Genomic DNA, 26863 nt, shown 5'->3' with positions numbered 1-26863 from the left:
TGTTTTTTATGTTCTTCTAATTTTTTTTCTTTGCTGTTGGTGAAGTGAAGAAAAAAAAGAAGTTTTGTGGAGGGTTAATAACCAGCAAAGTATCGGCAGCATATATACATATTTTTAAACAAATGAATGAAAGCTTATGAGATGCTTGTATTAGTTCTAATAATGATGAAAGGGATCAGGTATACCACACCCATAAATGTGAATACTCTTCTCAGACTGAACATGTCATTAAACTGCTAAAAGATTCAAATTTGATGCGTTCATAAAAAGAAAATCCAATGTTTTGTGCTTTTCTGCTTCTCCAGGACATGAACGACTTCTCCCCAGTCTTCAGTCAGAAGGTGTACCGAGGCATGGTGGCCCCCAATGCCCTCAAGGGGACCCTGGTTACCACGGTGACGGCCAACGATTCTGACCCTGTGGTGGGTGGGCTGTTACTGTTCTAATCAAATCCTTTCTCAAATCCTTTTTTTCTGGATATGAGCTGCTAAAACGACATCATGATTTGCCCTCTCGAGCTGAGCCCTCTCCAAAGAAGTTTCATATTAGACCTTTGAGTTTCCGTCCAATCATTTTTTGAGATTGTAATTAATTGCCTCACTTCAGATTGTTCCACTGTGAGTCTTTCCAAAGTCTGCTGTTGTTAACCAGGCACTTTATACGTTATACAATCCTCATAATAGCAACGTTCAATTCATTTTGCACCTATTTTTCTAAACTGTAATAGCACAAAGGAAACATCTTATTGGAGATCATCAGTACACTTTCCACAAAATCATCTTTTTATATACATCTGCTAAAAAAATGCTTTAAAGTCTATATGACATGTTCTCCTGTTTTTTGAATTATGACTTAGTAGGATAGAAACTGCAGAAAATATGTATCGTAGTTTGTGAAGAAAGAGTTTAAAATGACAGGACGTAGTGTAGTGCTGAGTTCCAAAACAATTCCTCTGTGATGTCATCAATATGCGACGTGCAGCTGAAAACGCAGAGACATTTTACACTTAACTGACAGTTTAAACCAGGCATGTCCAAACTACGGCCCAGGGGCCAAATGCGGCCCTCAGACCAATTATTGTTGGCCCTCAGGCTTCCTGCTAAGTTGGTCCAAACAACAAAAAGTAATACTTTTTAAAGTAAAATGAGAAAAATCCCAGCATTTTGATGTTATAACAACCTGATATGAATGTTCCAAGTCTTATAAAAGGAGTGGAGGCGCATCGAAACAATGTCAAATGCAAAATATCAAATGATTCAGTCACAAATTTGACATTGTCGGCTTGTTTGTGGCCCTCTGCTCCGTATAAGTTTCAAAATGCGGCCCTCAGTGAAAAAAGTTTGAACACCCCTGGTTTAAACAATCATTCAACAAAATAAAGGCATTGCATGGTATTATTATTTGTCAAATCATAACTGCTGTGCATTTATATGGATTTTGGCCCTTGTTTATAATATGGTTGCTAGGTAACAGTTGTGGAATTACCTATGTCCTATGTGCTGCTCATGTCCAACAAGGATGTACAATTATAAACTTAAATAAATGGAAAGGCAACTTATGTAGGTATGTTTGATTGGGTTTTTGTTTGGGCTGATTGACATTGACATGGTTGAATTGACAAGATAAACCCATCAGTCCTCATGTGCACAAGGGCAGATCACTCGTCAGCTTATGTTTACGAGCGTGGAGCGGGGTCGGATTTGCTCCACGGTGCGTAACAAACCAAACGACACCACGGAGATTTGGAGTAGATCAACGTGTGCTCCGTGACAAAAAGCTTGCATGTGAACGCTAAAACAAAGAGTATGGGACACTTACAAACGCCAGGCGAACACCATATGAGTCAATAACACCCGCAAGCGACAATGAAGGGCCCTGAACCCCTTAAATCTGTTGTTTGGCCATGTACATGTACTTGAAACATGAGACCACACAGATTTATTTCAAAATTGATTTAAAGTATGTCCAGTAATGGTCTTGAATAATCAAATTTATTTAGATATGTGATTGACTAAATATTCATAAAGAAAAAGTAGAAAAAATGTGTTATTTTTAAACAATGCCATTAATTTAAGCGCTAATCATATCAAATGTGATTAATCTGATCAAAGGTTTTTACAGCACTAGTTTTTATCAAACTGCTATAGATGATGGTACAGCAAATGTAGTTTGCAATGTAAAAAGCAGAAACCCCGTTTATTTAGTGATTTAATTTAAAATGAGACAATGCATAATGAGTTACATGATCCTATTTAAATATGCCAGATTTAGCCATGAAGGCAGTTTTTGCAGTTGTACCAGTTAAAATAATAACCAAAACTAAGTCATAAAAGTCATGATAATAGAAGTGAATAGTACATATGTGTAGATATTATCACACCGCAGTAATAGTAGTATTGTTAACAGTCATCATAGTTCATTTAAGTATCACTGGGATTGGAAAATATCTAATTACACCATCTTTGAATATCAGCTAAAATATGTTGATTATAGTTGATAAAAGTATTTGTAATCAAAATGACATTTTCATCGTGTACTTCTGGACACCAACAGTTTCCGTTCAATTTCCAGGACACAGTGTCTCTCAGACTTCAACTATAGTTATGATATTACATTTATTTTAGTCTTTGTGAGAAACTGCTTCAAGGGCGCCGTATTTTAGCTAATGTTGCTCTTCTTGGGCCAGACGGACTTCAACCTGAAAATCACCCATTAGACTGTTATCTCCGCTCTCGGCGAAACATTACATTCTCTACACTGGGCTATAAAAGCACTCCCAGAACTCTAAATGACCGTCTGCGGCACCTATAATAGCAGCGGATGGATATATTTTCCTCTTGTAAATGTCATTTGTCCTTTTCAGACCTCTGCAGTGCAAATCTTTAGAGGTATTTGTCACAGTGGGGTTATTGCTGACTCACTATAAGCAGTTACTTAATCAAGAGTCTGACAGGAAAGAAGCGCTCGCTGTAGACGTGCTGCTGGGAGATCACACAGATGAAAAATGTTAATAAACTACAGACGCAGCTGCTATTGCAATCTTACTATCCATTCTGCCTTGAAAATATTAGAGTCAAACCTTCATTGTTTATCTTAAAAATATACTTTTGACAGAACGCTGGCAGTCCTTAACGTTTTGGTAAATGATGTATTGCAAATGTGTCTTTAGTTTTTAGAGAAATAGCTAGACTTTTCCTTTTTCTGTTAGTTTGCAAACCACGCTAATCCCTTTGCCTATAATCAATGTGGCGCTACGTGATGAAAATTAAGAAAAGTTAAGCGCAATTAAAGATTCAAATCAAATTAAGTGCTCCCTTTTCCTGTGGAACATTTCCGTCTAAAAAACGGTTCAATCCGTAGTTCTCCATGTGTTGAATAAATGTTTGCATACAGTGATAGCATAATTGTTAACGATAGTAGCTCTTTTAATTGTCTGTATTTCGTGGCATTTTGAAATTTGACTGTGCATGATAATTAATCCCTAAGGTTAAATTATAATTAGACTACTTTCAATTTCACACGCAAGGGCAGATGCTAACATTTAACTAATCAGTATAATTTCTTAATTTGTTGTTACTAATTTTATCTTTCTGTGTTTCCAGGGGACGCCAGCAGGGTTCATCCGCTACAGAGCCGACAACGAGGCTCACCCGTACTCCGCCAGCATTTTTGAGGTGGATGAGCACAAGGGGCAGGTGCTCACCCGGGTGAACCTGAATGAAGAGCCCAACTTCAAGTTCAGCGTAAGTATCATTAAATTATACAAATGAGCAACGTTTTCGAAGGTCGTTTTCTTGATGCGTAGTGAAGCTCAACCTCAAGTGTGTCGCTTTGAGTTGAATTGAGATAATTCTCCTGACCTTAAAGAGTCAAATGCAAATGTGGTCATGTTTCCTTTTGAGAAGTGAACCTTAAGGTCATTTAAATATGACTTTAAGATGTTTCTGATTTATTTGTCAATGAGGAAATGCAGCGTGATAACCTGACCAGCCAGATCTGTTGTCACGCGTTAATTGTTACTTCGATTTGCTGTCATATTAACCCAGCCTGCCTTGGCGCAATGCGTGACATATATATCAAAACATTGCCGTGACTTATTTACTTATTTATACATGTGTAGATCCTGAGGAGTCAAACTTATTATTGATTTGCTCCTTCCAATTAGCGCGTATGGTAGTTTGATATGAGGAAGAGTGTGGGAGGGGGGGGATCTTGCAAGACATCCACAAGGCTTCCTTAAATATGTAAACATTTCAAGTAATCGCCTCCACATAACCGCCAATATGGTAATTTGATGCAATAACATGGCTGGATGACACGCTTGTCTGCATGAGAGGGATCCATGTCAAATGTGGAGAGGTAAACTGAGATAATGTGACTTGAGGTAATGAGAACAGCTATATTGTTGGCTTTAGAGGTGGCAGAGCTGAAAGTCTCCTCGACAGTGAAGTAGGGATGTTCAGAGTAACAGTTTTCTTTTTAATTGCCGCAAATATATAATACGTATACAGTAGGTTATTCGTGAGGATTCCGCAGACATGTCTCTCGAGGCGCGTGAGTGCATCGGAGCCCAGCGTGTCAACAAGTCCTATCTGTTGTTGTCTGGCGTACGAGTGACTGCGGGTGAACGAGGAGGAGGAGGAGAACAGGAGGAGACAAATAGTGTTATAATGTAATCCTACCTGTTCGTGCTGTTTCTATCCTTCATGAAGCTGTTTGCTGTTGACGTGAGCCAAAGGAAAGCTCCTCCCCCTGAGCGCTTCCATGGAGCTTGTCTCACTAATGACTGATGGAATATTTAAAAGAGCTACAAGTGGAGTAATGATAAGCTTAAATGGCTGTTATTTAATCCATTTTGGCCATTGTATTTTATTTACAAAACAGGGAATAATCGTAAAATTGCAAATTTCAATTCACAATAAACGTGACTGTAAGATGTCTTATTGTGACATCCCTGTAGGAAAGTGGAGGATACAACTGAGAATGAGAAAATCAGACGGCCAGAACAATCTAGATCCTTCTGACCAAAAAATCCTACCAAAAAGGCTGTGATAAAAGCTGAAATTCTCTTTATGTCGATATCTTATGTAAAAATGTACAATTGCGTTCTTTCCCACCTGTTATACAAATACCATATAACAACTTCATTTTGTTGAATGATTGTTTAAACTGTCAGTGTAAGTGTTAATTGTCTTTTTGATTTCAATGGCACGTCGCACATTGATAACATCACAGGGGGATTCTGTTTTAGAACACAGCACTACTTATTTTTTACAATGTCTTCACAAACTGCAACTTAACAGGAGTAAAACTATGATAGATGTTTACCACAGGTTCTATCTTACCAAACTAAGTCATAATTCCAATCAAACCTCTGGTCGTGACAGGTTTCCCCGCAACATTTTTTTTTAAAGAATGGGACAAATGGAGAAAGTTAAGCTTAAAATAGTGAGTGAGGTTAGATTGACAAGTGCAGGCAGGGCCGGCCCAAGCCTTCAGGGGGCCCTAAGCGAAAACATTTTAGGGGGCCCCTCACCACGTCATCAGAATCAGTTTTATTGCCATTGTCAGTGAACAATTCACATATGGGAACTTTCTTCAACGCAAACAAAGCGCACCAAAACTCCAGGGCATCTGTTTGCCAGTTAGTTTATTCTCAGCACCTCACAAGCTCAAATATTGATAACTTAAATCCCACAATGCAACTTGGTATTCCGCTGACATCATCTCTACTCCCTGTACAAATAACACACGTCCCAGATATGTTTTTGGGCGTATTTGTGGGCGTTAAGGGTCTACAGCCACATTAGCAGTTTAAATTAATGAACAGGGGGGTCTGGGGGCCCTCCCCCAGAAATTTTCAGACCTTTTTGGGTCTTCTGATGCATTTTAATGTGGTCCAGCCGGCTAAAGTAAGAGTAAAATGTTGAGGTTGTAATGCTATAAAATGATGATGTGATGAAACTGTGCCAGGAGAAAGTGACTAAAGCCAGTTATTAATACATTAGTGTACTTAATTACTCAATACAATATTGGCTATGAAAAATAATTATGATCAAATTGATTCATTTTAACTGAAAATGTAAAAGTAATAGTTATCCTTACTAATTTATCTTTTACAGCTCCCAACTGTTCCTTCTTGCCAAAGTGACAAAACAAGTTATATTAAATTAAACAAATGGCATAAGCATTGCTTGATTAACAATTAACACTGATAAAACAGTGCAAACATGTTATTCCCAGAGAATGAACAGAACGAGAACTGAAGGTCCAAACCTCGCTATAGTGAAGAGACTGCGTTTCTGCAACTTTGCCACTTTTGTATGAAAATATATAGTATTATTCTATAACAGACGTAATCATAATATGTCTGGTTATTTTTCACTATCAATTTATTATAATTTATAACAAATAGTCCAATGATGCTTTTTAAATAAATTGAAATGTTTTATTGCTCTATTAAAAGTGAATTAGAATATAAATGTTTGTTCTGATCAGAACACCACACACTGGACTCCTGCACCTTTACGTTCCTCTCATTGCACTTTAAGAAGTCAAAGTAAAACAGACATCACGAGTCACGATTGTTCTCACACATGGTGATGTGAGAGAGAGGGACGCAAACTCAAACCGCTCATCTCTGACTGAGGCTGCACAGGGGCCCGGGACAGGGGCCCGGGACAGGGGCCCGGGACAGGGGCCCGGGACAGGGGCCGCACACTGTTCACTCCAAAGTTTCACGTCAGAGGTTCTGGACGAGACAGCGCTCGTCCGGACCGGATCTCCGCCTCTTGGTGACCCGGACCATAGACGCCCCTCACCGGCCTCACCTGCAGCTCACACTACGGGGCTGGTGTAAATGTTAATCTTATTATCTTTCATTCAGACATATTATTGTGCGCGGTGCAGAGCTCTCGTCGCCTCCAGCCTGAGCGAACTAACGTGACAGAATCGTGTTGTTTCAAACAGCAGCATTAACCGTCTCTGGAGAGTGTTGTTGAGTTTGCAGTTTCTTTACATCGTCAAGAAGTTTCTTCTTTCGTTTTTTGGCATCGGGGGGATATATTCCTCTGGACATGAGGGCCACGCAGGGACCACGTTGTGTTGTGTTTATGTTTTGCTCTCGAGCTCCTCGCGCACAATAAAGTTGCCCAATCAGCGCAGGTTTGGTGTCTTGGTTGCCAGATTGTCATTACAAATAAATGCGGTTTGTGCGTTTTATGTTACCGCTGTGTGCGCTGCCGCGCCAGCAGCGCTACTACACTAGTGGCGCACGCTGCGCTTGCACTTCGCATAAGACGGGTTGCCAGATTGGGGGCCCTATTAACGCCTCGGGGCCCTACGCGGCTGCTTAGTTCGCTTATAGGCTGGGCCGGCCCTGGATGCAGGGGATGAACACTAAATATATGAGTATAGAAGAAAGATAAGGATAGGGCAATGAAGCTTAGAGCAAGACCAAAAAGAGTAATTTTGTTTAAGGTTAAGGTGCAATATATTGTCCCAGTAGAGAACATTGTCTTGCCAAGAGACTCATCAACATATCTTGAGTTAGACTTGGTCAGGATGACTCTAATTTTACCTACTAAGTTTGAGTGGCTTAATCCACATTTGTACTATGATTTATCGGTTATAATAAAAACTCATTTAATGACTGTTAGGAGACATTTAACATCTGATTTGGTAAGTGAAAAAGTTCCTCTCAGAGAGTTTGAAACAGCTATATACATTTTGATTTAGATTTGAGTTCACTTCGTACAATACGGCATGCAGCCCTCCTTAATTTTATTCCTAATCCATCACATCGATTCTGTAAACACTGGCACAGGCCTGTAGTCAATAGAGACATCATTAGAGGAAAAAAAAAACATTTATCTGAAGCTTCCGACCTCCAGATTGGGCTGTGGTGCAGGATCTTGTGCGGGAGAACATTCAGACATCATAAATAAATCAAAAGCGTTCATCCATCATCCATCATCATTACTCATTTCAGAATGGCATACAATTTAGATATAAATATGAGCACAATAACAACATTAAGGCTGCAGTCGCCCAGTATGTAGTCATGGCCCACTAACCACATGTTTAACAGTTTATTTCCCATTAATATTGCTGCACACTGATGTTGCATCCTTGGGCAAGAAAGCCTTTACTGTATTAATGTGTGAATATTGTATTTTTTATGAACTACTGTTTAATAATCCATCATTCCTCCTGATAAAGCTGTAGTGTAGGTAGTTCATACGTTCTGTGCTAATTCCTGGTTTTCACTGGACACTAATTAGCTATAGGAGTTGCATCATCATTAATTCTACTTTATCTGCACCCTGTTATTAAAATCTCAAACTGTTTGCAACTTCAAGACCGGTCCATTAATTCAATTTTCAGTTTCACGTCATAGCAGACAGAACTGAAATGTTCATTGGCACCTAGAAGAAACTAGAAGCTCTGCAATTATTTTTTTTTAAACGGTTTGCAAAATTGTTTAACTTGAGCGCTCATTAGGACTCCGGAGGGTCGACTTGCAGTACTTGCCTCCCAATTAAACCCAGATAAAATGTGTGAGGGAAACATAAGCACACCAGTGGGATACAAACAATATATTCATTCCTTGAATTCTTTGCAATCAATGGACTTCAGTAGATTATTATTAGCATGGCCAGACAATCCTCCTTTCTTTCTGTTTCAGCACAAAAGCAGTTTGGTTTCTCTCATCACAGGAAATCATTCTGCTCCCTCAAGTTTGTGGATGATTAATCACCAGATATCTCTTGCATGATATTTCCATATTGTTCAGAACAAACTTAATAACTTCTGAATTCAAATTTGATGCATTTACAGACTCATTTGTACAATCCTCAATATAGTTAATCATTGTAATACTTAAATCTAATGTAATAATAGACCCTCAATGCATTTAAAAAAAAAATGGTCATAAAAATTAACTGTTTAAGGATGATCCGAGATTGCTTCTCTTTTGAAAGTGCCTTTTTCTTTGACTCAATCACTCTAAAGCATCTCCAGTGCCTCTACAAACGCGCTTATAACATCTAGATAAATCAGATGCCAACATTGTCTAAGTTTATCTCAGCTTAAAATATCCAACTTTATACATTTTGTAACTTAAACTATGTAAAACTTGTATCTAAATGTCTGAATGGACTTGCACCTGAACTGCTCAGTATGTCTGTAAATAGACTTTCCACTAGGGCCACCGCACATGGGGACTGTAGTTCCTTTCCTTTCTGTAAATCCCCTTATGCTCAGACTGCCTTTTCAGTGAAAGACGCTAACCTTTGGAACTCTTTACCTGCTCACATAAAGACTATTACTGGATTTTCCATGTTCAGAAAGTCCTTGGACAACTACGGCGTGATCGTGTGTGCGTGTGTGTGGGTGTGTGTGCGCGTGCGTGCGTGGGTGCGTGCGTGGGTGTGCATGCGTGCGTGGGTGTGCGTGCGTGCGTGTGTGCGCGCGTGGGTGTGCGTGCGCGTGCGTGGGTGCGTGGGTGTGCGTGTGTGCGTGCGTGTGTGCGCGTGCGTGCGTGGGTGTGTGTGTGCGTGTGTGGGTGTGCGTGGGTGTGCGTGCGTGCGTGTGTGCGCGCGTGGGTGTGCGTGCGCGTGCGTGGGTGCGTGCGTGGGTGTGCGTGTGTGCGTGCGTGCGTGTGTGCGCGTGCGTGCGTGGGTGTGTGCGTGTGTGGGTGTGTGTGTGCGTGTGTGGGTGTGCGTGGGTGTGCATGTGTGCGTGCGTGCGTGTGTGCGCGTGCGTGCGTGTGTGTGTGCGTGTGTGGGTGTGCGTGGGTGTGCGTGCGTGCGTGTGTGCGCGCGTGGGTGTGTGTGTGCGTGTGTGGGTGTGCGTGGGTGTGCATGTGTGCGTGCGTGCGTGTGTGCGCGTGCGTGCGTGTGTGTGTGCGTGTTTTGGTGTGCGTGTGTGCGTGCGTGCGTGTGTGCGCGTGCGTGCGTGGGTGTGTGTGTGCGTGCGTGTGTGGGTGTGCGTGCGTGGGTGCGTGGGTGCGCGTGCGTGCGTGGGTGTGTGTGTGCGTGCGTGTGTGCGCGTGCGTGCGTGGGTGTGTGTGTGCGTGCGTGTGTGCGCGTGCGTGCGTGGGTGTGTGTGTGCGTGCGTGTGTGGGTGTGCGTGCGTGGGTGCGTGGGTGCGCGTGCGTGCGTGGGTGTGTGTGTGCGTGCGTGTGTGCGCGTGCGTGCGTGGGTGTGTGTGTGTGCGTGCGTGGGTGCGTGGGTGCGCGTGCGTGCGTGCGTGTGTGTGTGCGTGCGTGTGTGCGCGTGCGTGCGTGGGTGTGTGTGTGCGTGCGTGGGTGTGCGTGCGTGCGTGGGTGGGTGTGTGTGCGTGCGTGTGTGTGTGGGTGTGCGTGCGCGTGCGTGGGTGCGTGGGTGCGTGCGTGGGTGTGCGTGCGTGCGTGGGTGTGTGTGTGCGTGTGTGCGCGTGCGTGCGTGGGTGTGTGTGTGCGTGCGTGGGTGTGCGTGCGTGCGTGGGTGGGTGTGTGTGCGTGCGTGCGTGTGTGTGTGGGTGTGCGTGCGCGTGCGTGGGTGTGTGTGTGCGTGCGTGTGTGCGCGTGTGCGCGTGCGTGCGTGCGTGCGTGCGTGTGTGGGTGTGTGTGTGTGCGTGCGTGGGTGGGTGTGTGTGCGTGCGTGTGTGTGTGGGTGTGCGTGCGCGTGCGTGGGTGCGTGGGTGCGTGCGTGGGTGTGCGTGCGTGCGTGGGTGTGTGTGTGCGTGCGTGCGTGCGTGCGTGTGCGTGCGTGCGTGTGTGTGTGTGCGTGCGTGCGTGTGTGGGTGTGCGTGCGCGTGCGTGCGTGGGTGTGTGTGTGCGTGCGTGTGTGTGTGGCGTGGGTGCGTGTGTGTGTGGGTGCGCGTGCGTGGGTGCGTGGGTGTGCGTGCGTGCGTGGGTGTGTGGGTGTGCGTGTGTGCGCGTGCGTGCGTGCGTGCGTGTGTGGGTGTGTGTGTGTGTGCGTGTGGAGGGTTTTATATTTTCTTTTCGACATTTCCACCATAATTTTTGCTTTTTTGTTGGAGTTACATTCATTTAACATAGCGTTTAGTGAATCAAGCACTTCTAGGACTCGTATCGTGAATAAACAATCTGATACCGGCATCAGTTTACTGTTAATCTGAATCTACTGTTTGTTGTACCTGTTCCTATCAAATAAATAATAAATGAATAAATCCATAAATAAATATGTTTTCAAATGTCTGCCAACTTTATTTTGTGATATTTTAACAAGACTAGACTAGACTAGCAATAATAAACCATACCAGACTTATAAATTGTGTGTGTTTTCTCTGTTTGATGGACAGTTGGTGGTGGTTGCCTATGACGACGGTGTTCCCATAAAGAAGAGCTCGGCGCTGGTGGAGATTACTGTACTGCAGCCTTCAGTCATCCCAGTCTTCACACAGGAAGAATACAGGTAAATGCACTTACTCTTAGTTTGGCCCCGGGCAAAGCAGAGCCCAGTTTAAAAGCCTGTGCCTGACTTTGATGTTTTCTTGTTCAGAACAGCGCCTTTAATTCCATATAATATCTTATAAAAGCAGATATTTTGGGGGGGCAAATAATCAAATGTGACTTAATGAAATTACCTACACATTTAAAAAGACGTTTGATCCAATCAGAGACATTGATGATTAATGTGGAAAAGGCTGCCTCGTTTCTCTGTCATGGCTCAACATTAGTGAGAAACAAGACTAAGTAGCTTCCCGAAGTGTGGGGCGCACCTGTGCCAAGGGGGGCGCGTGACCAACATGTTTTAAGGGTCATACAATCGCCCGGCGCCGTCACAGGGTTAATCTCTATGAGAGAGCAGAAGTGTGGTCCCTCTGTGTGCCAAACGCTCTCACATGTTTGCCTTGGGTTTAAGACGAGTGGCCGCTGTGCTGTTCACTCTGTTCCACTCTGACCTTTTCACCCTCCGTGCCTCTGCCCCGCCACACCTGCCTCTGCCCCGCCACCCCTGCCTCTGCCCCGCCACACCTGCCTCTGCCCCGCCACCCCTGCCTCTGCCCCGCCACACCTGCCTCTGCCCCGCCACACCTGCCTCTGCCCCCGCCACACCTGCTTCTGTCGCCCGTCTCCTCTCTTTCCGAGTCTCACTTGTAAAAGTTACTCAGCAAATTGGCCGCTCATTTAGCAATATAATAAATGTGTCTGAAGAATATCACTGCAGACAGGTGTCTGCCCACTGTCTGCTGAGAGGAGGAGAGGATGTAGAGAGGAGAGGGGCAGAGGAAGAGGAGAGGATGGAGAGAGGAGAGGTGCAGAGGAAGAGGAGAGGAGAGGATGGAGAGAGGAGAGGTGCAGAGGAAGAGGAGAGGATGTAGAGAGGAGAGGTGCAGAGGAAGAGGAGAGGAGAGGATGAGAGAGGAGAGGTGCAGAGGAAGAGGAGAGGATGGAGAGAGGAGAGGTGCAGAGGAAGAGGAGAGGAGCACTCACTGAGGCTGTTTACAGGGAGATGACGGTTTGCATTGTGCCGGTTCATGGTTTTATGCACAAACCAAAGAAAGTCTATTTGTGAAAGCTTATTTTATTTACAATGGCACTAAAAGAAGGTCATTTACAGCATTCAACTCATTATTAGAGTTTTTAGCATAATAAATATGTTTATATAGTCAAATGCAGTTTTTATTGTTTTATTTTTTACAAGTTAGAATACAATATTATATATTATATGCATACAAACATGAGATACAGGCCCTTTAAATGGGACATGTTGTGTAAAACGTAGCTTTAAGTCTTGTTGTGAGGTTTCCTTGTCAATGTTATATTTCATCCATGTTTGAGTAATAGTGTATTATCTGCATCACAGTTTGTGTGCTCAATGTTCTGTTTTCACCTGCCCCCTATTTCCGCCCCCTTTTCTGTACTTACTTATGAAGAGGGGCCTCTCAGTCAATTGACCTGTTTTTTTTTTTATTTATCTATGTATTTTTAGCTCAATATTGCGATTTAAAATGAAGTTTAGTGTTGATATAGTTTCTTATTAAACAATGGTGTTAGGGTTGAGAAACATTTTCCTTTGCTTGTAAAACGGTGATGTTTTGGCCCAAACTCTGAAATGAATATTGTTTCATAATCTTTTTTCCATTGATACTTTGACAATTGAATTGTGTAATTAATGTTCAGTCTGGGTTTCTTGATGCTGGTTTACAATTACTTAGAGGTATTAGATGACAAAGTAAGACATTTCTGACTTAAAAGAGTGACTATTTCATTGGTTAATATAGACAGGTCATAGTATTATATTATGTTGAAGCTCTAAACTATGACAATCTTATAGGTGGTTTGTTGAGCTACTTAAGTGATGTTAGTAGATCTGTTCACCCAACTCTGTTTACTGTTTACTCATTTTGTGTCATTTGCTATTTTTTATCTAGTTTTGAGCATTTGACTTGGTTGAATGTTGTAAAACGTTGAGACTTCCATCAATTGCTTTAAACTTCTATTAGTTTACTGTAAAGAAAATGTCTCTGCACACTAAGAAACATTTTAATTACACAGTTGAGCCTCACAGTTGAGGCAGAAGGTGCGATGTCAGTGGATTTTGACTGGTAATGTTTGCTCAGCTAATTCAATTTTGATTACTCAAAGTATGTGCTTTCGTTAGGAAAAACTTCAATTAAAAGATGTATAAATTTAGTGATATATTTCAACCACGCAGCAATTAATTCTAGGCAAAAATCTCATCAACTCCCTTTACTTAAAATGAATTACAGTGAAATCAAATAAATTGCCTATAGTTCCAGTTTAAGATTGTATTCCATTGACAGCTCCTAAATCAGTTAAAGGTGCACTTTTCTGGCCACCTGTTTCCATAGAGATGCTATTGATTTGTTTAAAATGTCCTATGATATGTATGTCAGGCCACCTTCAAAAATGTATCAAACAAAATACCATTTACGTACTTTTTACCTGGTTGGATAAAAGTTCATAAATAAATAAAAAGGTGCGGACTGACCAAAGCTGTATTTGTAAATGTTGCTGACTTGAATCCTAAGGAGAAGAAGAAGGTGTATTGGTTATGTAAATATTGATTCAAAAACGAACAGCATATGCCGGCGGCTGAGGGGTGGCAGGGGTCGTACGTGTTAATTGGAGTTATCTGCTGCCTACAGCTGTTGTTATTATGTCCTTTACACTCTGTTCTGCTGCGGCTTATGCTTTCTCCTTAGTCATTTTCACCATAACAGAAGACGGCACAAAAATGAGTTGGAGTCATTTATTTATTTATTTTTTTCAGTGGGGTATGATGTTTGCAAATCCGTACAAAGGGATGGTATAATGTACTGAATCATTAGCATAACTTTGCTGATAGTATTCTGCTACGTGTTTATTATGTGATTATTTGTGAATTTATCAAAATGAAACGATACACCTAAATATTCCAACAAAATAGACATAACTACACAACTTCATACATGATAAAATGCAGGGCGGGGCTTACACAGAGTAGGATATAAAACCTGAGTTGCCACACTCGATTCGCAGATTGAGAATGACTCTTGGACGAGAATCGAAACGAGAGTCCAGGCAATACAACTGCATTTTTTCTATAACGGAACACTCCTGGACAAATGAGAGATCACACAGACTTGATAATATAATGCATGAAATGGTTCTAACAGTTTCAAATGAGTCCAAATGATCTCAATAAAGGCAAGTTTATTTGTAGAGCACAATCCGTACACAAGGCAAAAATGCATTAAAATCGCGACGACATAACAAGAGAAGAGAGCAAAGAAAAAATACATGCTCTTACTGGCTGTCACTATTAAAATGGCTTACTATTGCTTATGAATGCAAGTGGGGAGGTCTCCCAGTGGTATAAGACCTAAAATAGATGTGCCCCGAACTGTCAAAATGAAACAGAGACTTACATTTTAGTGACTTTATGATCAGCAGCTGGGCTTTAGGGAACTACACCAGAAATAGCATCAGAATTGCACTACAGTCAGTTGTCCCATATCTGCAGTTTAAAATAATAGCCGTTCCCCAGTGCAAAGCTACTACCAATTGCATTAAATTTGATGCAATTTAGTCATACCACGTTCCATCTATTGTAGCCATACTATCAAATTGGTCACACCGTCATCTAAAGTAATGAGTTTTCTTTTTTTTAGCTCTTTTTTTACACTTTTGTAGAGAAAAAAACAGTCAATACTTGTCTTTCAGTGGAGTAAGTAAACCCAACACCTATTTTTAGGAAAAGGGGTAGAGGCAAAATAGAGGCAGGCATGTCAGGCAGCTATATAATACTGCCTTTATGAATATGTAACATAGCTCCCAGCCAAAAGTGTGTGTGAGTGGGCATTTTAACGGCGTATAGTTTGTGGCTTAAAAGCATCATAAACTGCACCGTGGAAAATGACTATCTTATCATTCACATGCATCCAGGTTTGTTTTTGTGACAGGGCTGCCGCACATGTCGTCACGGTATCCCAGAATGCACCACCAAACGCCACACTGACAATAATGACGGTGGGGAATTTGCATCGAAGCTAACGGCGTCGGCCCCAATCAAACTTTGTGGCATTGTGGATTATTTTCGCGCACCGGGATGTACAAATGATCATGAGCAGAAGACAGACAGAGAATTAAATCGCTCCAGATTGACGAGTGAAGTGGATTTTTTTTAAACTAAACTAGACTGTATTGAGTGGGGAATTATTTAACCATCGTCTCATAACAATTCAAACACTTTGTGAATATTGTGTATTGGTGATTCTAATAATTATGAATACATTAACTAAACGAGAGAGAGTAGTTTAAAGAGAAACCATCATAAAAATACTGTTTGCATGATTTACTGTTCAATAAAATCACAAACTAAAGATAAACCAGTGATTTTCACCCATTGACATTAAGTACACACATTTTCTTTATCTATTTGATCAAGTTCATATCTTTTTTATTACCAATATCAGTAAACATCATATGAACAGAGTTTTACAATAAAGTGTATTTCTCACAAACATCTCCAGAGACAATGTTTTATGACATTTGAAGATGGAAATTAAATCAGATTAGCAGATTTATGGTACTCTTTAAAAGCACACTCATGCCAGTTAAGGGTTATTAATGCTTAATCTATTTAATAATAGATAGTATTGTTATTTACAGCTTAATATAATGCTAGAATTAAATTCATTCTGCAGTTTCTTCCCTGGCGTAATAGTGTCCTTTGCAAATTTAGTCAAGGCGGGTGCAGGAGATCTATAGAAAAAGAAATCTCATACATACATGCATACTTTTACTCGAGTACTTTTGCAAATGTGTTGACGTAGTTGAGACGATAGCCACGGTCACTTCGTTTACAAAGAGAACTTGGAATGCACTAAACCGTCTTAGTCATCTCTCAAATCTGCCCCCGAATCTGTCAGACACTCTTGTCCCAGTCTACAACAGGTCAAAGAACCAAATAGGCGCGAGCAGCGAGGACTGTGGGACATTCAGGGTCATTTAGCATGAGCACTAACCTTTTGCAGCTGTAATTGCTTATAAAAATGCAACCAGACATAACAACACGTTTGGCTGCAGAAAAACAATACTTGGAAGTGCGTTATTCACAAAGTATTTGCTCTCCACAGCGCAAATAAACACAAGTCGTTTTTACTTTACATTACAGTTAAACACAGCCAAATGAAACAACACATGGTAGTTTAGTCTGCTGTGGAGGGATCATAGTTGGTCATAGCTGCTAATCGCTGCACACGCTGATATTTTCTGTTGGTGCTTCTCACCTCGTGCAGTTGAACGCCTCCTGTCTTTTATCAGATTGCGCCGTTACATGCAGCAGGAATTGGACTAAACCGGGACTTCTCCGGATGTAATGTTTGGATGTTTGAGATTTGAATCAAGACACCTCAGTCGTCCAATTCGACTCGGCCACGTATCTGTTTTTTCTGGTATGCATGTAAACGTAGCAAGTAATAGTGATGAAATAACTAATATGCAGTTATTATTCAGAATTAGAATAGCTTTGTAACAGTGGAAGTCAGTGGTGCGGTGACTTTTATGGATGGGCAAGCTGACTTGGGGTGTTTTTATTTAGTGGATAACACAAAAAAAGAAATTCTAATATGCAAGAGTGGGCTTTGAACCCCCAACCTCCTACTAATGCTGAATGGATTAAACAAGGAAACTTCACTGACCAATTCATTACACAAATTGGCGCTCTATGTTGTTAAATGACTCCCTGTATTTCTAACTAACGTTTAATCATTATAAAGGTGAACAGAGCCTGAGCTACAAACACAGACTTGTCTCGAAAATAAGTTATACATGTTTTTTGAAACTTGACGCTGCTGTTGATTTGCTTCTCCTCTGCACATGCTCAGCAAAGCACAACCGGCAAAACTTCCAAGATTACCACGCAGGTTTATTCAGTGTGGTTTGAGGCTGTGTGGTCCTCAGAGCGTGCAGACCTCTAAAAGAAGCTGCTGTCCGGTCTGGTTCTAAAAGACGGGCCTCTGAACATGGCCACAAAATGAAAAGGGACGGGAGAAGAAGAACCAAGCTTCCCACAATACTGCCTAGCAAACTGCAGTTGTAACACATGGTCATTTTAGATGTTATCTGTCAATCACTGCTTGCCTTGATTGCCATGATAGCACGTCACTGGTGGAAGTGCTAACAGAGCTCGCTACAACTGATTCACAGAGAGACATTATATGTGTTTTTTATATATTTTCTTAGCTGACTCATTTCTTCTCAGGACTTTTGGCCAAAGATGGTGGTGAATAATACCAAAAAGGCAAAATATGTTATATTGTAGATATTATCCTTTCACATAGAGCATAGTGTAGTGTTTTATTAAATCAGGGTTTGCCACTGGACGTCCCACTGAGGTTTGGGAGTTCAGCTGATTAATGTCGTTTAATGAATATGTAAGGTTTTGCTTCCAGCTACAGACAAATCGATTACTAATATTGATTCAGTGCTGAAATATTAAGGATTTGCTGAACATATATGAGAATATATGTATATATGAGTAAAATGCAGTAAAAGTGTTAGATTGCCCCCTTGGAATGATGCAGTTTTATCTAACAAAATACTTTTGGTTTGTTCATTTCAGTTTTATACAAGCAAAAACTCATTTCCACTTCCAATTTGCTGTATTAGTGATCAGAACTATTAAAATGACTCTATTAAACCCCTACAATTCTAAGAGGACAATATGTATGATTATCCAGATAAGGAGGGATTTCCATCTACAATAATTGTGTGGTTTTAGTGTTTGAAACACAAACTGGGATCGCTTTTAATCAAATCCAAGTTCCAATTTGAATGGCTGTAATTTGCAAATCACAAAGATAAAGATTGCATGAGGGGTTTGGGGTTGAACATAAACCATGCTAACTCTATTGTTTTAACCTCTTCAAACATGTTTTGAAATTTTGGGATTTGTAGTTAGCAGTTCAATCTCCCTGAACATGCCAAAAACAAATCTTGAATTACATCTTGAATTGGAAATAGTTCACAAAACTTTTTGTTATTGTTCTGTCTATTTTTTGCTATGCATTTAAAGTGTCTGAAGAGGTAAATAAAGCAATAGGTTAATGCTTTATGGAATTGGTTGTATCCGGTTATATGGTTATATGACTTTATAACTGACATACAGAAAATGGAAAAAATCACACTTGAACTTAATTTTAAAATTTACAAATTTGACCAACTCTGGACTAAATGAGACATTTATTTTGGACTTTAAATGCCTTCATTTTCTTTTCTTTGAATTTCGTCTGTATTTATTTATTTATGTATTTACTCTCCTGGCCTTGTTCCTTTTCTTGATCCTGTTGTTTAATGTTTTTAAAAGATATTCCTTTATTGTCCCACATGGGGAAATTTCATAAAATGTTAAAATAAAAAATTAAAATTGGTTTAATCCACCTGTCACTCACGCAGCATTGCTGAAGCCTTACAAAGGGTGGTGTGGGAGGGAAAACATGTCTTTGTTTGAGCATTGAGCTACATTCAAGAGAAAATGTGTGAATCACGATGTTTTATTATATATATTGTCACAGTTTGATTTTTATCACCTTATTGCCCGGCCCTATGTCCAAAGACTATGCCATTATACAATTCCTAAGTAAGATAAGATAAGATATTCCTTTATTGTCCCACTTGGGGAAATTTCATTGATGCAACGCAGGTAGATACAGAGGCAGATACAGAAGAACAGATCACTTATAGGAAGTTTGAAGTACAATGACTCCCAAGTATTTGTAACAACATAATGTGTAGCAACTAATGCAAAATACTGTAAGACTTCTGTGATGATGCAGTGAACCCATTCCATGTTTTAGCAGGCACCCTACCTTTCCCCACCTGCTGATCCAGTAGGTGTTCTAACAAGCCCCCAGCATTGGTCATATATTCTGTTTGAAGCTCTACCTGTCTAACATCAGGGCACTGGCACGGCTCATTGTTGTGCTTCCTCTCCCAGACTTGCTAAAAGTGCTGACTTCCACACAACCGTTTGGGAGGTTGTTTACATCCTCTTACCTCTGGGGCACAGGCGAGAAACAGACTCAAATTCACACAGGGCCCCGGTGAAAATGAAGACGGAATGAGACGTCAGCATTGCGACCTTTTTATCTGCAAATTGGATTCATGGAGGTGATACACGTGTGCAGTAGTTGTTCAGCACTTCTGTTTTCTATTGATTTACTCGACTATTGCTTCTGTTGCGTATTTTTATTCAACAAACACGTTTTCTCTGAAGTCTTAATAAAGGTTTATGTAAAAACCTTGCAAACTTAAAACTTAAAAAGGTTTTGATTGGTAAGCTATTCAATTAATGCATGCCTGGATAGCTTTTCTTGAAATGTTCATATTCCATTCATCAAGATTGAATCAAAATTATCCCTCTATTTTTATCACTTTCTAAAGGTTGATTCAGAAACAGTGGTGTGCTCTGAGGGCAATCAAGGCAATCAGTGATTGGCCAATAAAATGTAAAATTACTGTGTGTCACAACTATATATCAATTGTTCTAAAATATCCAACTAAGCCAGTTTTCCCCTCATTCTGCCGCTGAAGCTTGGCTGGAGTCACGGTGTCTTTTACTGGCCGCTACAGGCCGCGGGGCATTACTGCGCGGGAAACATGGTTCTGCGTCTTCCACAGAGGCTCAGTCTGGGACCGTGTTCAGAGCCCCGTTCATGCTCCGCTCTCTAAAATGAGCTAATGATAGAATCAGAACGGACAGCAGCTTCTTTTATCTGATGTGCATGCGCTCTAAGGACCACACAGCCTCAAACCCACGTATCTATGCTCAAGCCACACTGAATAAACCTGTGTGGGAATTTTGGATGTTTGCAGGTTTTGTCCTGACTGCACATGTTCAAAGGAGAAGTGGAGCAACAGCAGCGCCAAGTTTCAACAAACTGACTTAAAAACTATCTTTTTGTAGCTCAGGCTCTGTTCACGTTTACAATGATTAGACGTTAGAAATACAGATAGTCATTTTACAACATAGAGTGCTAATTTGTGTTATGAATTGGTTGATGAAGTCAGTTTATATAATCCAATCAGTATCTATCTGAGGTGTGGAAGTTTAGCCCAGTCGGAAAGACCTTTGACCTTCCTGTGGGAGGCTGGCGTTCAAAGCCCCTCTTCGCATATTGGATTTTTTGTTTTTCACTTTTGTGTTATCCACTAAATATTGAACAACCCAAGTCTGCTTGTCCATCCATAAAAGTCACCGCACGCTACTGTTCAGAAACTGTTCAGGTAGGATTTTCATTCATTCAAAAGACTTAAAACAGCTTATGTTTTACTTTTTACTTTGATTAAACCATCTATAGTATTAATTTAATGTGTTTTTTACTGGTGGAAAATGCATTGATAAACACGCATTCTTACTGGTCTTCACACAGATCTGACCCGTAACTTGGCCTGCTTTTCTCTCCATAGAGATTTGCTTAATGGTATACTGTGGAACATTCTAGGCAAAGCATGAACACTCCATTGTCTCCATTGAGACAAGCCGGTGGCAAACCCATGCCTGTCACGAGAATTACTATATCGATTTCTCATTCCATAAATGATTGATGGAATGGAACAATACTTCCTGGAGGTCCATACATACAGTATCGGGGGTACTTTTTGTTGTACTAATGGGCGACATTTAGTTATTTCTCTGTTCTGCAATAAGATTTAAGCTGTTTCTTCTTGCTGAGATGTTAAATTGAGCCATGACTCATAGACACAAGCTAAATACTGTTTGATTCTGCTTTTCATCTCTTGCGTCTCATGTTTTTTAAGGATTTTGTACAGTTAGAATAGCTTAGGCGAACCATCCACCAGAAGTGTCATGCAGCGCAACCTTTAAAATGTCTTTTGTTGAGGCCTCAAGCGCCCGTCACTGCTTTTCTGTGCCCACTAAAAACAAATCTTTGCCGAACCATATTTTCTAACTCTAATCCAAACCTATGGACAGATTTAGACGGAATCTTATTTGTTGAGTATATCCGCCCTCGCGTTGACAAAGCCGACGCTCAAAGGCCCGATAATCAATCTCACCAAAGCCTTTCAATTTGGCACAGTTACTTGCCATTTGAGCACTTCACTCCATAGGTCCCTCAACCAACGCGTTAACAAGCTCATGACATTTGAGCAATGTCTGTAGCCTGTTTTAAGCACCGTCTCCCTCTTTCTACTCCCTCTCTCTCTCTCTCTGCTCCGTCTCTCTTGTCTCGAGGCCACTGGTGCACCTGCAGAATTAGTATGCCGTCTGAATCACACACACATGCATAGTTTCGCCCAGTGGCAATTTCCCCCATTAGTTTAAGCGAGAAAAATATTGCCCTTTTATAGATAATCGAAAAAAATCTACATAACACCCCTTAATCTTGTCTGTAAATGCCGCCACCGCCTCATGCCCTCACAAAATGCCTTTGAGCGAACCACTTTGCTAATAAATCTGAGTAGCAAATGGTAGCAAAGTTAAAAACATCAAAGTGTTGTTTTGCTAATCAGTAATTTGTGATAGTAAAGTGTTGCTTTGTCTTGCGTCATGAACCCGTTTCTGATAGCACATAATAGCGTGAACCAGGATAAATGAGCGGTTTCTCACCATTGATACAATAGCTTGTAATTAGAAATATGGATATCCATCCTGGGAGACACAATTAACTCATTACTGTCAAACACTATCATTTAAATCTAATGTATAAAATACTGCTAAATCAAAATCATGTATTCATCTAAAAGGTTTTGTCTCTGCTTGAAAATATTTAGATGACATCCTCTTAACAGCCAAATTAAATGTTGCCGTTTTTATCTACAATATCCACTACAAGGAATTAGTTAATAATATTTTTCGGGGTTGAATTGCTGTTTGAACTTTGAGATGTTTCTGTTGCTCCCTGAAGTTGCCTGGAAGCTCGTACTATCTATAACACACTGCATTAAAAGACAAATTGTGCACCATGACAGCAAAACGGTTGCACCAAGACCTCTTTTTGGAACATAACCGTTACAAGTGAAAGTAGATTTGTTGTTTATGTTTCTATGTTTTTAGCTTTTTTTTTGTCAGACAGGAGAGTTTGTTTACTTGCTTTACGTGTTTGAGCTATTGTACTTCTCGTACACGTGACTGTGTCTTGAAGGCTACTTACGTGGTTTTGAATACAGTAGTCTGACGCCTTCTCCAGGTGTGTAACAAAGTATAGGCTCCCTCGTCTCGAGTCATGCTCCTTGTTTGAGGATCTCGATGGCCTTTCTGAGTCTGATCTGACTGTGGTATGTGTTACTTTCAGTATGAGTGTCACAGTGTTTGAGAAACTCTGCGGTGACATTTAAGGAGGAGGCATTCTTAATTATACATCATTCATTTGTTTCAGGTTTGTTTCAGGTTTTCTTCCTCTCCTACTCTTCCTTTGTTTCCTCATTGCTCTTGTTTGCCTGTTGGCCAGTTCCTTTTCACATTATTTTTTATGTAATTTGTTCTGAGTCCCAAACAATTTGACATTGAGTAATTAAACAAGGCCCATTGCGCTTTTGTCCTTGCTGATGGCCCTGACTGTGCATAGTTACAGTTCTCAGAGAGCAGCGCCAAAATGGCTATGCAACGCACCTGAATGCTACGGCGATACGTTCAAAAAAACATCTGAGAACCAAGTAATAACAATGGCAATGGCTTCTTGAATGCAGTAGAATAGAGATTACTCAAACATGCATGTATATCTCTAAATAAAACTTCAAATGAGTAAATGAGAAGGGAAAACAATTATGGTTAAAGCTCTTAAAAGTCGATATTGCATCATGTATCTCCTTTAAATTAATTGTCTTGAACCCCTCCGCCTACAAATGAACCACATTGCTTTCATGAAATAAATATAACTCAAAAGATCTAGCTCTTTATTTGATGTGGGCGTGTTAAAAGTGATACTTCCGTCCAAACTTTTCTCATTAAAGTTGGAAGCAAAGGTTTAAGCCTGCATGAATCCAAAGCTGGGGTAAACCTTGTATTTGTTGTTTTGCACCTAATGCTCCTCTGTCTCGGCTTGTACATGTCTCTGAATGGCTTGTCATGCCCCACAAAGCATGTCACACGGGACATGTGTTTCTCTGTAATACTCCATGTGTCCTCAAAATTGGAAAAAGATTATTTCCTTCAATACCAGGTAAAGATTCTTGAGTTCTTAGACCCACTTTCCTCTCTTGGACTTTTCTTGTTTTGTAGGAGGTAATGTCAAATTGAAATTGGGTTATTTAATTTGTTGATGGTTTTGCCTGCTGACCTTCAGAAAAAGGCGTGGCACATCTAGTGGCGATCTAAATAAAGCTTGATCCAATATTTGAATCCCAGTTGTACCTTACTTTAAAGCAACTAGGGAAAATATGAAGGAAAATAAGAAACCATTGCAAGTAGTATAAATTATGCATTATTTTATATTATGGACCTTTGCTTTGGCATCTCATGTTTTGGAATTTAAAATAATATATCTACTGAAAGCATGATCTATTTGATGTTACTGGCAGCAGAGGGAATCACCATGGGGAAATATACAAAAACCAGCTGCCCCAGACATGCTAATAAGGGCAAGCATTTGTAATTAACTCGATTTGATGGAAGAAATACTCAAAACAAGTCTGGTGGTGATTTATGGACTTAAAAACATCACAGGAGACCTCCGGTGCTCTACCTATGACATCACAAATCTGAGGAATTTGAAACAGAGTGCTTTCTGAGGCTCAGAAGATCGAGAATGAAGCGAAATGCATATCCAGGTATAAGATAAGATAAGATAATCCTTTATTGTCCACACATGGGGAAATTTCATTGTTGCAACGCAGGTAGATACAGAGGAAAAGAACAGATAACTTATAGGAAGTCTAAAAAACATTAGATTAGACAACAACAACATGGCTAAAAGCTCAAAAAATGTTACATATGTGTCATTTTAAACACAAAATGATTGTACTTTCATGTATACTGTACTTTCTCTTATACTAGTCAGCTCATGACCGTTCAAAAAGTGTTCAGGAAAGGTCAATGTATTCATATTTTTTGTATTATACTGATACGAGATACCTCTGAACTAGAAGAGCCAAATTTGACCATGAGATAAGTGACTTGATAATCTCTTTTATTCATCACGTCGCACACATCAGACTTGTATTCCACGCACAATCAACTATTATCGCGTTAAAATCTCCCATTTCCCCCCAAATAGCCATATCCCTATCTCACCTCTCTATTCTTTCCATTCACTTATTTTATAGCCTGTATTTTATTGGCTGTAAACTTCTCTTGTATTAAATTAAACATGTTTCTTCAGCAGACAGACTAAACTCCCCGAGGCCTCTAAACACTTTAACTACGAGATAAACAGACAGTCTCGCTCGCCATGTTTACCAACACAAGCACGTTCTGCACCGGCGCTATATAAATCAGGTATATGTCGGACTGATTCTGTTGAAGGTTACCTTGTTGTGTCGACGCCCGTGGAACGCTGCTGGCCACGCTACAACTGCGGCAAGCAACGGCAAACAAGCAGGATGTTTATAAGATCGCTGAGATGAGAGTACATGCTGCAAGTGATGGATAAGTGGAAGATTGTCGGCGGTATAGCGCAACGAGAGAAGGTTAAGACGGGATTCGGATCAAAGTCGAGCACCAGAAAGGGCAAAAGTTAACGAAAGTGCAGCTGGCAAAAGGAAAAGACGAGGTGCAGAGGAGAGTGAGTGTGAGGAACAGACTGACATTGATGGACAGGCAGATGTTCCCGGTGACACCAAAAAAAGGCAGTGTTTAAGTGGCATGCGAGTTGACGCGAGTGTTACAGAAGAGAGAAGGCAGGAGCGAACACAAACTAGAAGCTAAAGACGTCATGATGGACAAGATAACGCTGAAGCACAGACTGACACTACAAATACCGTTGCGGGAGGTTGAAAGCGCGGTGTGGACTGTGCCAGGTGACAGGCGGAGATAAGAGGACACGTATGTCGATTTGATGATGGAGGGATTTTCTGCTTAATCTTTCACAGCTTTGTCCTCCTGTTACTTTGCCGTTTGTTTGCTTGAAAAGTCTGGATGAGCAGAAACTTTATATGTGAGTTGGCTAAGCGGATAATACAAAAACAAATGACTGAAATTATTTCGGGATGTCTTAAGTGGAGGGTCTGAAACTTTTTGGCTATTTTCCACCAAAACCTATTGTAAAATTATTTTTTCATCAATAAAAATACTTGTGAACAAATGAAAGATACAGTCCATTTATATCATACTGTGGAATTTTTTTGAGAAAAAATGGCAAGATATGGAAAATGTACTTAGTATTTTCTGGTGTTTAAAAAAAATCAGTGGTAATGAAGTAAAAAGTAAAAGTACTGTACTCAATTTATTTAATAGTTAGATTATGTTATATGTTTTAGCTGTCTGTACTTTACTCAAGTCATGTTTACAGTAGATACTTCATTACTTTTCAAGACCAGTCACCTGTACTTAATATTCTACTACATCTTTAACTGGACTAATAAAGTAAAAAGTACTTTTTTATGCTATGACACCTGCTGAATTTGTAGCATGAGTCTTTGAACGAACCAAATATTATAATAATGAATAAAAATGACCATCAAATGTATTACATGGATTCAGTTGCTTCTGTTGACCAAAAACTGCACAATCATTTATTAATATCACCCCATAAACTTTGTGATAGACGGCTAAACTAAAACCTTAATTGTACTCATGGTGAACTTGGTGAGTTGTACTTTGTGAATATTCATGTGAATGTTGGCAGGCGCTCTTGCCTTGGGGGTCATAGTTAACGCTCTTCCTTTTCGTCACCCGAGGACATTATTAACCAATGCATAACAATCCGCTGTTAGCTGGAGTGGCCTGAAGGCAAGGCTGAAAAGCAGGCATCTTGGACGAGAGCTTTTTTTTTCCTGCCTGGTCAGTAGCCTACTTTCCTGTTCAAGAAAGCAGTATTTCAGAAACTTAATTGTCTTGTAACAAACTCTGAGCTCAAAGGGTGAATTACCACTACGGCTGTGTAATTAATTGAATTTTAATCAAGTAGAAATCCGATCGTTTCAGAAGGTCAATGATCAACTTGGGAGGTTTAATAGACAGGTCCACAGCCAATCCGTAAAATCACTTAAAAACCTTGATTGGAAGGCAACAGTACACGATATCCACCAAAGCAAGCCACAACTGCGGCCGTAGTAGGCTATTTCTGTTCTGATTATGACAAAGATTTAAAAATAACCTGCTAAAATTGACTCCACGACAATGTGATGGGAACACACGACGAGGTGATTGACAGCTCGCAATAGTGACACAAATAGGGACTGTTTTGTGAATGAGAAGTAAAAGAAGAAGAAGAAGAAGCGAGGAAG

The 26863-nt window shown here is 40.6% G+C and overlaps 1 protein-coding gene across 1 annotated transcript in view; it reads left to right on the top strand.

Moving 5' to 3' along the window:
- pcdh15b (protocadherin-related 15b) overlaps positions 1-26863 on the top strand; it is a 265006-nt gene that overhangs the window by 185346 nt on the left and 52797 nt on the right. The window contains exons 24-26 of the mRNA XM_072456250.1: positions 306-422; positions 3603-3743; positions 11308-11420. Of these exons, the coding sequence (XP_072312351.1) occupies positions 306-422; positions 3603-3743; positions 11308-11420 (371 nt within the window). The remainder of the gene's footprint in view (positions 1-305; positions 423-3602; positions 3744-11307; positions 11421-26863) is intronic.

Source organism: Eucyclogobius newberryi, unplaced genomic scaffold, assembly GCF_026437365.1.
Source record: "Eucyclogobius newberryi isolate DKJ021-1_F unplaced genomic scaffold, fEucNew1.0.hap1 SCAF_20, whole genome shotgun sequence".
In the NCBI taxonomy this organism is placed as follows: Eukaryota; Metazoa; Chordata; class Actinopteri; order Gobiiformes; family Gobiidae; genus Eucyclogobius; species Eucyclogobius newberryi.
The sequence above is the reverse complement of the archived record's forward strand: the minus strand, read 5'-3'. Positions and strand labels throughout refer to the sequence as shown.